This window comes from Pseudophryne corroboree, chromosome 3 (genome assembly GCF_028390025.1).
Source record: "Pseudophryne corroboree isolate aPseCor3 chromosome 3, aPseCor3.hap2, whole genome shotgun sequence".
Lineage (NCBI taxonomy): Eukaryota > Metazoa > Chordata > Amphibia > Anura > Myobatrachidae > Pseudophryne > Pseudophryne corroboree.
This window is the reverse complement of record NC_086446.1, coordinates 453,119,566-453,134,951: the sequence shown is the minus strand read 5'-3', so window position 1 is coordinate 453,134,951 and position 15,386 is coordinate 453,119,566. Positions and strand designations below refer to the sequence as shown.

General features: G+C 46.8%; 1 protein-coding gene across 6 annotated transcripts in view; it reads left to right on the top strand.

Annotated features, from left to right (window-relative positions):
* UNK (unk zinc finger) overlaps nucleotides 1-15,386 on the top strand; it is a 253,205-nt gene that overhangs the window by 225,230 nt on the left and 12,589 nt on the right. For all 6 annotated transcript variants that reach the window (XM_063960581.1, XM_063960580.1, XM_063960583.1 and 3 more), the window contains exons 12-15: nucleotides 2,876-3,050; nucleotides 3,439-3,540; nucleotides 3,638-3,826; nucleotides 13,108-13,289. In XM_063960581.1, coding sequence (XP_063816651.1) covers nucleotides 2,876-3,050; nucleotides 3,439-3,540; nucleotides 3,638-3,826; nucleotides 13,108-13,289 — 648 coding nt within the window. The remainder of the gene's footprint in view (nucleotides 1-2,875; nucleotides 3,051-3,438; nucleotides 3,541-3,637; nucleotides 3,827-13,107; nucleotides 13,290-15,386) is intronic.

Genomic DNA, 15,386 nt, shown 5'->3' with positions numbered 1-15,386 from the left:
ACGAGGATGAGGAGCTGTCACCCAAGGGGCGCAGTTCCAGGGCAGGTGGTCAGCCCACAAAAGCCTCCTTCCGATCAACATTCTGGAACTTCGGGCGACCTACAGTGCTCTGCTTCAGGCCTCTTCTCTTCTCAAGGATCACGCAATCCCGGTAAGTCAGACAACACCACAGCAGTGGCGTATATCAATCGACAAGGATATCAATCGACAAGGAGGGACAAAAAGCAGAGCCTGCATTCGAGATGTGTCAAAGATACTCCTCTGGGCGAAAAGAAATGCAAGAGCAATGTTGGCAGTCCAGGCAAATCTAATTGCCTCGGAGGGCATGGTACGCTGATCTTCTGGTCATGTCCGTCGAAGACCCTTCTCCTCTACCACTAAGAAGAGATCTTGAACAAGGACCGTTCGTCTACCCAGACTTACGGCGACTTCGTTTGACGGCATGGAGGTTGAGCAGAACATCCTAGCTCACAAGAGCCTTTCCAAAAAGGTTCTTGCTACCATGGTTCAAGCCAGGAAACCTGTGACGTCAAAACACTATCATATCTGGAGGAGATATGTCTCTTGGTGCGAGGAATGCACGTATCCGCCTGCTGAGTTTCACTTGGGACGTTTTACGTTTCCTGCAGGCTGGTGTGATTAAGGGCTTACATCTGGGTTCCATTAAGGTCCAGATTTCAGCTCTCTCCATTTTCTTCCAGAAGAAATTGGCAGTGTTGCCAGAAGTTCAGACCTTCTTGCAAGGAGTACTCCACATACAACCTCCTTTTGTGCATCCCACGGCACCCTGGGATTTGAATGTAGTATTGGAATTTCTACAGTCCTCCTGGTTTGTACCTCTGATGACGGTAGAAGACAAGTACCTCACGTGGAAGACGGTGATGTTACTGGCCCTGGCTTCTGCTAGGCGTATCTCAGAATTGGGGGCCTTATTGTGTAAAAGTCCGTACTTTGTATTTTACGAGGACAGAGCAGAGCTCCGGACTAAACAGCAGTTTCTGCCGAAGGTTGTTTCTGCGTTTTCACTTGAATAAGCCTATTGTGATTTCATCCAGTTCTGACGCTTCTGCTCCTCCGGAGGCATTGGATAATGTGCGAGCCTTGCAGATCTATGTCAAGAGAACGGTTCGGATCAGACAGACGGATTCTTTGTTCGTGCTCTGTGATGCGCAAAAAAAAAAGGTTGTTGTGCTTCAAAACAGTCCATTGCTCGTTGGATTAGGCTTACTATTCAACAGGCCTATATGTCGGCAGCCCTACCTGTTCCTAAGTCTCTGAAGGCCCACTCTACAAGATCAGTGGGTTCTTCCTGGGCGGCTTCCCGTGGAGTCTCGGCCGTACAATTATGCCGAGCTGCTACCTGGTTGGGGAAGAACACTTTTGTGAAGTTCTACAAGTTTGATACCCTGGTCCAAGAGGATACCGAGTTTGGGCAGGCGGTGCTGCAGCAGTCTCCGCACATTTCCCGCCCCTTCTGGAAGCTTAGGGACGTCCCCATCGTACTAGATTCCCCAATATCCCTTATGGATGCTAAAGAAAATAGGTTTTTAATTACCTACCGGTAAATCCTTTTCTCGTAGTCCATAAGGGATATTGGGCGCCCGCCTCTCTGCGTTGACTTTTCTGCAGGTCCTTATTCTGTGGTTACCTGTTCAGCTGTTGCTGTTGTTGTTACCAGCCGTTGCTGGTTGTTCTATGTTAGTGGTGTGCTGGTCTGTAAATCTCATCACTCCTTGTTATCATATTTCTGTTATCATATTTCCTTCTCTCATATATGTCCTTTCTCCTTCGGGCATGTTGTTACCAGGGCCGGTTCTTGCCCTTGCGGCGCCCCGGGCAAAAGTTAGGGGCGTGGCTTAACATGGGGGCGTGGTCAGTCACGCCCCCCATTTGTAGCGCCGCTGAAAAAAAAAAGTATACTTACTGTACCCCGCTCCTGTTTCCAGACCCTGCAGACCGGCGCCGCTCTTCTCCTCGGATCTATGGGAGAGACGTCAGTCATGACGTCTCTCCCATAGCACAGCATAAGCGCTAGAGGTCAATTATGACTCCTAGCGTCTATGCCACAATGCTGTGCGGTGCGCGATGACGTTATCGCGCACCGCACACCAAAGGTCCTCTCCATGAAGGGAAACTAGACGCTTAGCGTCTGATTCCCTTCAGAGCGGGGGAGGACCAGCGCCACGAAGGGAAACCAGACGCATAGCGTCTGGTTCCCTTCTCACAGCGGGAGGGGGGGCACAGCGGGGGGACACTGCTGGGGCGCACACTGACAGTGGAGGATCTTGCCATGGTGCGGCGCCCTCCGGATGGCGCCGGCGCCCTCCGGAAGGCGGCGCCCCGGGCAAAAGTCCTGCTTGCCCGTGGCAAGGTCCGCCACTGGTTGTTACCTATAACTGCCTGTGGAAGGGGGCATAGAGGGGAGGAGCCAGCACACCCAGTTGAAGAAATTTAAAGTGCACTGGCTCCTTTGGACCCCGTCTATACCCCATCCTACTAGATTCCCCAATATCCCTTATGGACTACGAGAAAAGGATTTACCGGTAGGTAATTAAAATCCTATTTTTTATTTGTTTAACACTTTTTTGTTTAAAACTTAATTCCATATGTGTTCTTTCATAGTTTTGATGTCTTCAGTATTAATCTACAATGTAGAAAATAATTAAAATAAATAAAAACCATTGAATGAGAAGGTGTGGCCGAACTTTTGACTGGTACTGTATATGTGTATCCTGTTAGATAGGTTTACCTATGTTTTAGGTCCACTTCAACATATCACACCTTTTCACGTTTTACTGTATCTCCCTTTTGTTAATGACACTTTATATGTTCTAGTTCCTTAATTAGTATTTGTTCGGTATTATTGCTGTTCTAGGATGCACTAGGAATCCTGCCCATGGGGAGCCCATTAACCTCAAGCATTTCCTCTAGTATCACTTCTAGTCTGGCGGCCACGCCTCCCAGCCCTGCAGCTATAAGCGGCATCCCTGGTATGAACGCCAATGCTCTTCCCTTCTATCCAACCAGTGACACAGTAGAATCCGTCATAGGTAAGGTTTTCAGTGCCTCTTCAGGAACTTTGACCAATAGGCTTAATAAATTCTTTTTTTATGTAGAGAAACACTGAATTTGTTACATTCTGTGCTAATAGAAGTGAGCAGTTATTGGTCTACCATTGGTATTTGAGAATTAAAATAAAAAAAGTGTTGTTAACTCTCTAGCAAGTTTTCTGAAAAGACTAAAATAGATATAAAGAAATAACTGCATCTGTGTTACACTCTTTTATGTCATTGCTGTACTAAATGGCTAAAGGAAGCGTAGAAGACCTTCTGCACCAGGCTATATGAATGTGTTTGGTTTTTCTCCTTTTGTGTCTTTGGGAATATTTTGCTAATGGTTTTGGGTAACATATTTCATGTTATGTCATTCTTCTCTCAGAATCTGCTCTAGATGACCTAGACTTGAATGAGTTTGGGGTAGCCGCTTTGGAAAAATCATTTGATAATAGCACAGTTGCAGCGCCTGGAGGCATCATGATAGGTAATTAATCATGTCCCACAAGTCGCTTTCTATGCTTCCCTTATGGTGCATATTATGAAAATATTTACACTTATGTTTTCATTTTATTTCAATACAGGTGGCAGTCTAATGCAGAGCTCGGCTCCTGTAAATATCCCTGGATCTGTAGGTAGCTCAGCATCCTTCCACTCCACCTCCCCGTCACCACCTGTCAATATCTCCTCACACTTTCTCAACCAGACTCCTGGACCACACAGTCAATCAGAAAACACCTTTCTCAGTACTTCAGCTTCTCATGGTTCACTGGGTGAGTAACTGGATTTCTCTATCAATGCTGCCATATGTTGTCCATGATCTTTTTAGGTCTGATGGTGATCGTTGTAAATCTACAACGTTGTAACCCTTCTCTGAGAGCACACATTAAAGCAGTTGTTTGCTGGGGTATTTGGGTGATCTCCTTCCCAGGTATCATGACGAATTTGCTGTTCAATAACTTGTATTTAAAATCTTTGCACAGAAATGGATGCTATTTATTCATTTATATTTCATCAGTAGTTTTTATTGGAATAAAATGGCAATGGGGCACAAAAGAGGAAAAGAGGGGAGTATCACAGTGGGAGCGATGGTTTTTATTGCCTGAGCTGGAGCTTTTGTTACTGTTGCTTTTCATCAGACTAACGTTTTGTGTTTTTCTTTTCTGTCCTAGAGCTGATAGGTAGCTTTAACCTAGGTATACTAAGCCAGACTACAATAGTAAACTGGACAAGCTGCTGTTCATGACTTGTAGAGTCACAAAGCACACACTGTCATTCCAAATCCTTTTACCTGAGTGGGAAAACTTAGTTGTCTTCTTATGTATGTTACATTGAATACAGGGGTTGTTACTGTGTTTAGGTACAGTAAATATTTGTAGTATTTATCTTCTGTATTTTCTCTTACGTCCTAAAGGATGCTGGGGACTCCGTAAGGACCATGGGGGTATAGACGGGCTCCGCAGGAGACATGGGCACTCTAAAGACTTTTGTATAGAATGGGTGTGCACTGGCTCCTCCCCCTATGCCCCTCCTCCAGACCTCAGTTAGATCCTGTGCCCAGAGGCGACTGGATGCACTGCAGGGGAGCTCTCCTGAGTTTCTCTGAAAAAGACTTTTGTTAGGTTTTTTTATTTTCAGGGAGCACTGCTGGCAACAGGCTCCCTGCATCGTGGGACTGAGGAGAGAGAAGCAGACCTACTTAAATGATAGGCTCTGCTTCTTAGGCTACTGGACACCATTTGCTCCAGAGGGAGTCGGAACACAGGTCTCATCCTCGTCGTTCGTCCCGGAGCCGCGCCGCCGTCCTCCTCACAGAGCCGGAAGATAGAAGCCGGGTGAGTATGAGAAGAAAGAAGACTTCAAAGGCGGCAGAAGACTTCATGATCTTCACTGAGGTAACGCGCAGCGGTAACGCTGCGCGCCATTGCTCCCACACAGATCACACACAACAGGCACTGTACAGGTGCATGGCGCAGGGGGGGCGCCCTGGGCAGCATTATTAACCTCAAGGGACACTGGCATATAAACTAGATACTGCAGAGGCAGTATATTAATAATCCCCCGCCAGTATAAATAATTTGAGCGGGACCGAAGCCCGCCGGTGAGGGGGCGGGGCTTGATCCTTCCAGCACTAACCAGCGCCATTTTCTCCACAGCACACTGCAGAAGCTGGCTCCCCGGACTCTCCCCTGCTGAACACGGTTACAGAGGGAATAAAAGAGGGGGGGGGGGGGGGGGCACATGTAATTGGTGCAGTGAAGTGTATTTATATATATTACTATAAAAGCGCTGTACTACTGGGATTTTATTCCAGTCCGGTGGCACTGGGTGTGTGCTGGCATACTCTCTCTCTGTCTCTCCAAAGGGCCTTATTGGGGGAACTGTCTCCATATTGATATATCCCTGAGTATGTGGGGGTGTCTGTACGTGTGTGTCGGCATGTCTGAAGCGGAAGGCTCATCTAAGGAGGAGGTGGAGCAGATGATTGTGGTGTCTCCGTCGGCAACGCCGACACCTGACTGGTTGGACATGCGGAATGTTTTCAATGCAAATGTGACTTTATTACATAAAAGATTGGCCAAAGCAGAGTCCAGGGGAAAAGCAGGGAGTCAATCCATGGCTTTAACTGTGTCACAGGGCCCTTCAGGGTCTCAAAAACGTCCCCTATCCCAAATAGCAGACACTGATACCGACACGGATTCTGACTCCAGTATCGACTACGATGATGCAAGGTTACACCCAAGGGTGGCCCAAAGTATTCATTATATGATTATTGCAATAAAAGATGTTTTGCATATCACAGATGACCCCTCTGTCCCTGACACGAGGGTACACATGTTTAAGGAAAAGAAACCTGAGGTAACATTTCCCCCATCTCATGAGCTGAAGCAGATTCCCAAAAGAATTCTTATGGCGTATCCTTTCCCCGCACAGGACAGGGTACGGGGGGAATCCTCGCCCAGGGTGGACGAGGCTTTAACGCGCTTATCCAAGAAGGTGGCGCTACCGTCTCCAATACACATACGGGTGCTTTGCTCAGACCGGCAATAGCATCGGCTTGGGTTTGTAGCGCGGTAGCAGCTTGGACAAATACCTTGTCAGCTGATATTGATACCCTAGAGAGGGATACCAATTTGTTGACCTTAGGTCACATCAAAGACGCAGTCTTATATATGAGAGACGCTCAGAGAGACGTCAGGCTACTAGGTTCAAGGGCCAACGCCATGGCGATCTCGGCTAGGCGAGCACTGTGGACCCGCCAATTGACGGGTGATGCCGACTCAAGAAGGCATATGGAAGTTTTACCTTACAAGGGTGAGGTTGTATTTGGGGAAGGTCTCGCGGACCTGGTTTCCACAGCTACCGCGGGTAAAATGACTTTTTTGCCTTATGTTCCCCCACAGCAAAAGAAAACACCACAGTATCAGATACAGTCCTTTCGGTCGCATAAGTCCAGAAGAGGTCGGGGCTCTTCCTTCCTCGCCAGAGGTAAGGGTAGAGGGAAAAGAATGCCTGCTACGGTCAGTTCCCAGGAACAGAAGTCCTCCCCGGCTTCTGACGCTGGGGCTCCACTGAAGGAGTCCGCACCGGTGGGGGCATGTCTTCGACTCTTCAGCCACGTCTGGGGTCAGTAGGACGTGGATCCTTGGGCGATGGTAATAGTATCCCAAGGCTACAAGCTGGAATTCGGGGACGTGCCTCTTCGCCGATTCTTCAAATCGGCTTTACCAGCTTCTCCCCCAGAGAGGGAGATAGTTTTAGCTGCAATTTGAAAGCTGTGTCAACAGCAAGTGATTATCAAGGTTCCCCTAATACATCAGGGAAAAGGGTACTATTCAACCCTATTTGTGGTCACGAAACCGGATGGCTTGGTCAGACCCATTCTAAATTTAAAATCCCTGAACCTGTACTTAAAAAGGTTCAAGTTCAAGATGGAATCGCTCAGGGCAGTTATCTCCAGCCTGGAAGGGGGGGGGGATTTTATGGTGTCACTAGACATAAAGGATGCATACCTTCACGTACCCATATATCCTCCTCATCAGGCATACCTGAGATTCGCTGTACAGGACTGTCATTACCAGTTTCAGACGTTGCCGTTTGGGCTTTCCACGGCCCCGAGGGTGTTCACCAAGGTAATGGCGGAAATTATGGTGCTCCTGCGCAGGCAAGGAGTCACAATTATCCCGTACTTGGACGATCTCCTGATAAAAGCGAGATAAAATGAACAGTTGCAGAAAAGCGTGTCGCTCTCCCTGAGAGTACTACAGCAACATGGCTGGATTCTAAATCTACCAAAGTCACAGTTGGTTCCAACGACTCGGCTGTCTTTCTTAGGCATGATTCTGGACACAGAACAAAAGAGGGTTTTTCTCCCGATGGAAAAAGCCCAGGAACTCCAGAACATGGTCAGAGACCTGTTAAAACTGAAAAGAGTGTCAGTCCATCAATGCACTCGAGTACTGGGGAAAATGGTGGCGACCTACGAGGCCGTCCCCTTCGGCAGGTTTCATGCGAGGACTTTTCAGTGGAACCTTCTGGACAAGTGGTCCGGGTCCCACCTTCAAATTCATCAGAAAATAACCCTGTCCCCCAGGGCCAGGGTGTGTCTCCTGTGGTGGCTGCAGAGTGCTCACCTTCTAGAGGGTCACAGGTTCGGCATTCAGGACTGGGTTCTGGTGACCACGGACGCGAGCCTCCGAGGATGGGGAGCAGTCACACAAGGAAGGAATTTTCAGGGACTGTGGTCAAGCCAGGAGGCTTATCTACACATCAACATGCGGGAATTGAGGGCCATATACAACGGCCTATGACAAGCGGAGAATATTCTTCGCGACCTACAGGTTCTGATTCAATCAGACAACGTCACAGCCGTGGCTCATGTAAACCGCCAAGGCGGGACAAGGAGCAGAGTGGCAATGGTGGAAGTCACCAGGATTTTGCGCTGGGCAGAAAATCACGTAAGCACTCTGTCAGCAGTATTCGTTCCGGGAGTGGTCAACTGGGAAGCCATCCAGGAGGTGGGGACTTCATCAAGAAGTTTTTGCAGAAATAACAAGTCTTTGGAAACTTCCTCAAATAAACATGATGGCGTCACGCCTCAACAAGAAGCTTCGGAGGTATTGTGCCAGGTCAAGGGACCCTCAGGCAGTAGCGGTGGACGCCCTGGTGACACTATGGGTGTTTCAGTCGGTCTATGTGTTCCCTCTTCCTCTCATCTCAAAAATATTGAGAATCATAAGACGAAAAAGAGTGCAGACAATACTCATTGTTCCAGATTGGCCTCGAAGGGCCTGGTATTCAGATCTTCAGGAACTGCTCACAGAAGATCCTTGGCCTCTTCCTCTCAGGGAGGACCTGTTACAGCAGGGGCCCTGCGTATTCCAAGACTTACCGCGGTTACGTTTGACGGCATGGCGGTTAAACACCGAATCCTAGCTGGGAAGGGTATTCCGGAAGAAGTCATCCCTACTCTGATAAAGACTAGGAAGGAGGTGACGGCGAAACATTCTCACCGTATCTGGAGGAAGTATGTATCTTGGTGTGAAGCCAAGAATGCTCCTACAGAAGATTTCCATTTGGGCCGGTTTCTCCACTTTCTACAGACAGGAGTGGATATGGGCCTAAGGTTAGGCTCCATTAAGGTACAGATTCCGGCCCTATCTATATTCTTCCAGAAAGAATTGGCTTCTCTCCCAGAAGTCCAGACTTTTGCAAAGGGAGAGCTACACATCCAGCCCCCTTTTGTGCCCCCAGTGGCACCATGGGACCTTAACGGGGTGTTACAGTTCCTAAAATCTCACTGGTTTGAGCCTCTTCAAACGGTTGAGTTAAAGTTTCTCACTTGGGGGGTGGTCATGTTGTTGGCCTTGGCATCTGCAAGGCGGGTGTCCGAATTGGCGGCCTTGTCTCATAAGAGCCCCTATCTCATTTTCCATGTGGATAGAGCAGAGTTGAGGACTCGTCCTCAATTTTTACCTAAGGTGGTGTCATTGTTTCATATAAACTAACCTATTGTGGTGCCTGTGGCTACGGGAGACTTGGAGGATTCCAAATCCCTTGAGGTAGTCAGGGCCTTAAAAATTTACGTAGCCAGGACGGCTCGGATTAGGAAAACAGAAGCTCTGGTTGTCCTGTATGCGGCCAACAAGGTTGGCGCTCCTGCTTCTAAGCAGACTATTGCTCACTGGATCTGTAACACGATTCAGCAGGCTCATTCTACGGCTGGATTGCCGATACAAATTCGGTAAAGGCCCATTCCACTAGGAAGGTGTGCTCTTCTTGGGCGGCTGCCGGAGGCGTCTCGGCTTCACAGCTTTGCCGAGCGGCTACTTGGTCGGGTTCAAACACTTTTGCAAAATTCTACAAGTTTGATACCCTGTCTGATGAGGACCTCATGTTTGCTCAATCGGTGCTGCAGAGTCATCCGCACTCTCCCGCCCGGTTTGGAGCTTTGGTATAATCCTCATGGTCCTTACGGAGTCCCCATCATCCTCTAGGACGTAAGAGAAAATAAGATTTTAAACCTACCGGTAAATCTTTTTCTCCTAGTCCGTAGAGGATGCTGGACGCCCGTCCCAGTGCGGACAAAATTCTGCAAGACTTGTATATAGTTGTTGCTTACATAAGGGTTATGTTACAGTTAAGATCAGTCGTTGGCTGATACTGGTTTGTTCATACTGTTAACTGGTTACGTATATTCCAGGTTATATGGTGTGGGCTGGTATGAATCTTGCCCTTAGATTAACAAAAATCCTTTCCTCGTACTGTCCGTCTCCTCTGGGCACAGTTTCTCTAACTGAGGTCTGGAGGAGGGGCATAGAGGGAGGAGCCAGTGCACACCCATTCTATTCTAAAGTCTTTAGAGTGCCCATGTCTCCTGCGGAGCCCGTCTATACCCCCATGGTCCTTACGGAGTTCCCAGCATCCTCTACGGACTAGGAGAAAAGGATTTACCGGTAGGTTTAAAATCTTATTTTTTTCATCATCCAATTGGGGGTCATTGAAGACCTTGGGGTAGAGATGCTCATTTGAGGATTTGAGGCATTTTAAAATTTAGATACAGACTTCAAACTCCTCCCCCTCCATACTGCACAGCTGGGAGAAAGAGCTCACTGGAGTGTGTGCATTTTTCTACACTGTTACCTATTGCACATGTATTATTTAGTTTTTTGTAATGCCTTGTATCTATTTAACTGCCACTAGTTTCCCGCGGCCTCTCCGCAGCACCAGGGGCTGCGAGAGGCATAAAGGGGGAGTGAGGAGGTACCTCACCCGCTGGGAGAGAGTAAAAGGGGAACTGAATGCACAGTCCACTCCTTTTAGGGGACTCCAAAACAGAAGTGGCACTGTAGGAGCTGAGTCAAGTGGGGATACTTTTCTACTTGACGAGACCGAGGCCGACACCGCTGATGCTAGTAAGCATATTCCTAGCTCCAATGGCATATGACAGAATCATTGAGATCATCAACAGCATGGTATCAGTAGACATCAGGGAGATGCACTGACATATTCTGTTCTGTGAGAGACACCAAGCCATATCAAATATATCATTCAGTCTTATCAGCTACTATATTGGGCTCTGTCCTTTGCCTTGACAGTAGCACTGAGGGAGTGCACAAAGATCATGGCAAGTGATGGCTGCCCTTCTGAAATCTTTTCCTACCTGGGTGATATGCTGATAAGGGCAGACTAATGGCTGTGCTACAGACTCATGTTCTGAAAATGGCACAGACCTTAGAATCTCATTATAAGATCATCAACAACTTTTCCCAGTAGTTGGTCTTCCTACAACCTGACAGTTTTCCAGTGATCAGTCTTCCTGGAGCTTCTGTTCGACACCTAACAGCAAAGGGAATTCTTACCAGAGAACAAACCTTTTTTCATGGATTTTTAAAGTCAGTCCATGTTAGCCTGTGTAGAGACATCTGTTCACTTTTGCTTGAAAGGCCTAGGTAGGATGGTCTCCACTTTCAGTTGGTGCAAACTGGATAGATCCACTTAAGGGAGTTGTACATAATCCTAATTTAGACGTTTCACCATCATCTGACCAGCCAGCAGTCTCCAAAGATGCATTAAACACTGGTGACTGAGGGAAGTCGCTAATTGCACTTTAGAATTAGACATTTGTGACAACAAACGACAGCTTTTGGGGCTGAGGGTTCATCACTGGCCTGTGGCATTTTCAGTGTTTGTGTGCTATTGGGTCTGAGCTCTCGATTGCTATACTGGTTCTGAGAGTATTATTCAGTCATCTATTCCAGTGGTTCTCAAACTCTGTCCTCAGGACCCCACACAGTTCACGTTTTGCAGGTCACCCAACAGGTGCACAGGTGTAGTCATTACTCACTGACTCATCTTCAAACATCCACATGTGGAGCTAATTATTTCACTTTTGATTCGGTGAGGAGACCTGGAAAACATGAATGTTTGGGGTCCTGAGGACCAAGTTTGAGAACCTGTGCTTTAGTCAGATGGCACCATCTCTTGTAAAAAAACAAAAAGCCATATGGATCCAGTCAGATAAAGCCATGGTAGTAGCATACTGGGAAGCACCAAGAGTGTAACAGAGCAAAATTGTTTCCATCAATTACTAAATCTAAATCACAAGATGCTTTAGAAATATGTTATACACAGATGCCTATGTAAAGTTGCCATACACAACTTCAAGTGTGACATATTGGGCCGGATGTAATGCGGTGCAAGTTTTTAGACAAATTCCAACTCACACATTCTTGTACTTTAAGAAGGTGCAAGTTGGCCGAAGCTCGCAAAATGTTTAGCAGTGCAAATTTTTATAAAAAACTGTACCTACATGCGAGATCTGGCGAAAATATAGTCCAGAAACCAAGTGGTTAAACTTGCACCTTGTAATACGAGTTACATTACAAGGTGCAAGTTTTGACAGAAGCATGCACAGATCAGTGCCATCCGTGCATGCTTCTGTCAAAGTGTTTAAACAGTTAGTTAGAATAAAAAAACAAAAACGTAAAGGCACCCAAGGACCAGGGCTGAAGCCGGGGCGGTCCCCAGGATTCCTGGGCTGTGAATGCCGGACTGATAGACCAAGTGTAAATTGAAGAATTAGTATTGTCTTTTACCTGTAGAACTACAGGTCCCAGTAAGCCTCCCCCGCATGCTGGTACTTGAAGAACCACAAATACCAGCATGTGGGGCATTAAAGGGCCCACTGTTACCTGTAGTTCCACCTGTAAAAGAAATATTACAATAAAGACAAGACACGCACAAAGTACACAGTATAAATAAAAAAAATACTTGCACACTCACACTTGCATACATACAGACACTTATATATATACTTACCTACTGTCCCACGTAGCCCCTTGATCCAGGGGTTAAAAACAAACCGCATTAACCTGAACCACCGTACGTAAAGGGATCCTTATGAACACATGGATCCCCTTTTCTCGAATGGCGGGTCTCAGCGTGACTGGTCACTTGGAGACCCGCGAGCCAATCGAGGGAAAACCGCTCTCCTGATTGGCTGTGTGCTCCTCCCCTGCCAATCAAGCGAAGCCTATACACTTCAATGGGTGGGGGGAAAAATGCCCATTGAAGTCTATGGTGGGAACCTGCAGTCTACCGCAGACTGCAAGGTTAATTGAGGTCACTCTTGTGAGAAGAGAAGAAGCGGACTCTGCAGTGTCCCTCGATAGCATTACGAACTGCAATAAACAAGTTTAAAGTAATGTCCTGTGCCTTTTACATATGTATGGTGTATGTTATTATTAGTTATTTTATATGAACCAGTTTGTATTTATAGCTCTCAATAATTCCTATTGACAGAAACCATAGTGTCATCGGCTCCTCAGGTTACAAGAACTAAAAAAAAAAAAAAGATGATCTAATAGTTTCTCTCTGTGGAGTTATAAGCCTGTCCTGTTACAAGAGCCAAAAAAATATATATATCTTATCGTTTCCCTTTGAGACCCTGGAATTCTGACTTGGGCTCAAGACAATGATTGTAATTAGTTTGAACTCTTTTTTCCATGGGTAATATAAACATGTGGATCTATCATCTTATTTGTGCATGCAGGCCTGAATGGGATGAATAACAGCATATGGGAGCATTTTGTATCCGGCAGCTATTCCCCTGGGTCGTCCCCTGCATTTCCATCAGGCCCAGGTGGAGCTGAACTGGTGAGACTTCGTCAGGAGCTGGAGGAAGCCAGTAGCACCATCAAGCAATGGGAGGACTCCTGGAAACAAGCTAAGCAGGTACAGAGTGGAGCATATTAGCACCTTGTTCTCTGCCATTTGCATTAAGATGTTTTCTACATGCAATTTAATGCAGTTCTCTTTACACATTTAGTGCATACTGCTAACGTCATGTATAGGGCGCTGCTGCAGAAAAAGTCACTCAAAGTAAAACTAAAAACTTGTTTGCTGGCATACTGTCTCATTCCCTCAATGCCTCACTAACAGCTGTAATTCAGCAGACAGATCATGTCATAAAGAACAAGGTGGTTATCTGTCCTATACAAGGAGAACACTTTATCTAGGTAGACCCTCAAGGCTCTACCTACATTCAGGATGTAGTGAGATTTCTTACTCCCTAAGGCTAGATCCTGTCCTAGCAGGGGGAACAGTATCTTGATCCAGCTGGAATGTTCACACCACCTTGGTTTGGAAGGAAGGCTTGGTGTGCGGGACAGCTCTGTCCTTATGAAAGACCTGATTTGGAAAGCTGCAAGACAGGGCAGCCAATTCAAACACACCAGTAAAAGAGACCCCTCAATATGCTTAAATGGTAGTTTCTGTGAAAGAACAAGGGTTAGGTCCCATGAAACAAGCAGAAAATGGGGCCGTTGAATATGGAGAATCCCCTAAAGAGAGAGCTAAACTTGAGGAAAGCAAGCTAATATCCTTTTGAAGAAGATAATAGGATTTTGGTACTTACCAGGTAAATCCTTTTCTTTGAATCCATAGGGGGCACTGGAGTACTCTTGGATATGGACAGCTTCAGCAAGAACAGGGCACTGCATATTTAAATTTAGAACTCTCCTCCCCTCCATATCCCAGAGTATCTCAGTGTTTTTTACTGAGCCGAACAGTGCCCCCTATGGATTCAAAGAAAAGGATTTACCTGGTAAGTACCAAAATCCTATTTTCTTTTTCATCCACTAGGGGTCACTGGAGTACTCTTGGGACGTACCAAAGCTTCCCCCGTGGGCGGGAGAGCTGTTTGGCACCTGTAACACTAGGCGGCCAAAGCTAGATGCTGATGCCGCAAACGTATCAAACTTGTAAAAGCGCACAAACGTGTGCACTGATGACCATGTAGCCGCACGGCAAAGCTGCGTCGTAGAAGCCCCACAACCAGCTGCCCATGAAGTTCCCACAGAACGTGTGGAATGAGCTGTTACTGATGTAGGCGGCTGTAACCTAGCATGAAGGTAAGCCTGACGTATGGCCAGTTTAATCCATCTGGATAAGGTCTGCTTAGAAGCTGGCCAACCCATCTTGGCAGCATCATAGAAAACAAACAACGTATCCGTCTTACGAACTGTAGGCGTTCGGGATACATAAACGCGTAGTGCGCGTACCACATCCAAAGTTCCAGAATCTTCTGTTAACACAGGAACTACTATTGGTTGATTGATGTGAAAAGATGACACTACCTTTGGTAGGAAAACGGGATTCGTCCGAAGTTCCGCTCTGTCATCATGAAACACCAAATACGGTGGCACAAGGCACCCAAATCTGAAACACGCCTTGCCGAAGCTAAGGCTAGTAGAAAAACTGTTTTCCAAGTGAGAAACTTAATATCAACTTGTTGTAAGGGTTCAAAATATGAAGACTGTAAGAAATCTAAAACCAGATTCAAGTCCCATGGCGCTGTAGGTGGAATGAATGGAGGCTGTACGCTGAGGACACCTTGTAGAAAAGTGTGTACCGACGGCAATAGAGCCAATCGTCTTTGAAAGTAATTTGACAAAGCAGATACCTGCACCTTAAGTGTAGATAAACGCAGACCTCCATCTAACCCCGTCTGTAGAAATAACAAAAGACGGGATAACTTGAAAGATGAAGTCGGAAACTTCCGAGCTTCACACCAACCTATATAGGCACGCCAAATTCTGTAATAATGAGCTGCCGTAACAGGCTTCCTAGCTCGTAATATGGTTGGTATAACCGATTTTGGAACGCCCTCTCTTCGTAAGAGGGCGGTCTCAACAGCCACCCCGTCAAACGCAGCCGCGCTAAATCGGGGTAAAGGAACGGACCCTGTTGTAACAGGTCCGGACGTAGTGGGAGCGGCCAAGGATCGTCTGCGAGTAGTCCGCGGAGATCCGAGAACCAAGCTCTCCAAGG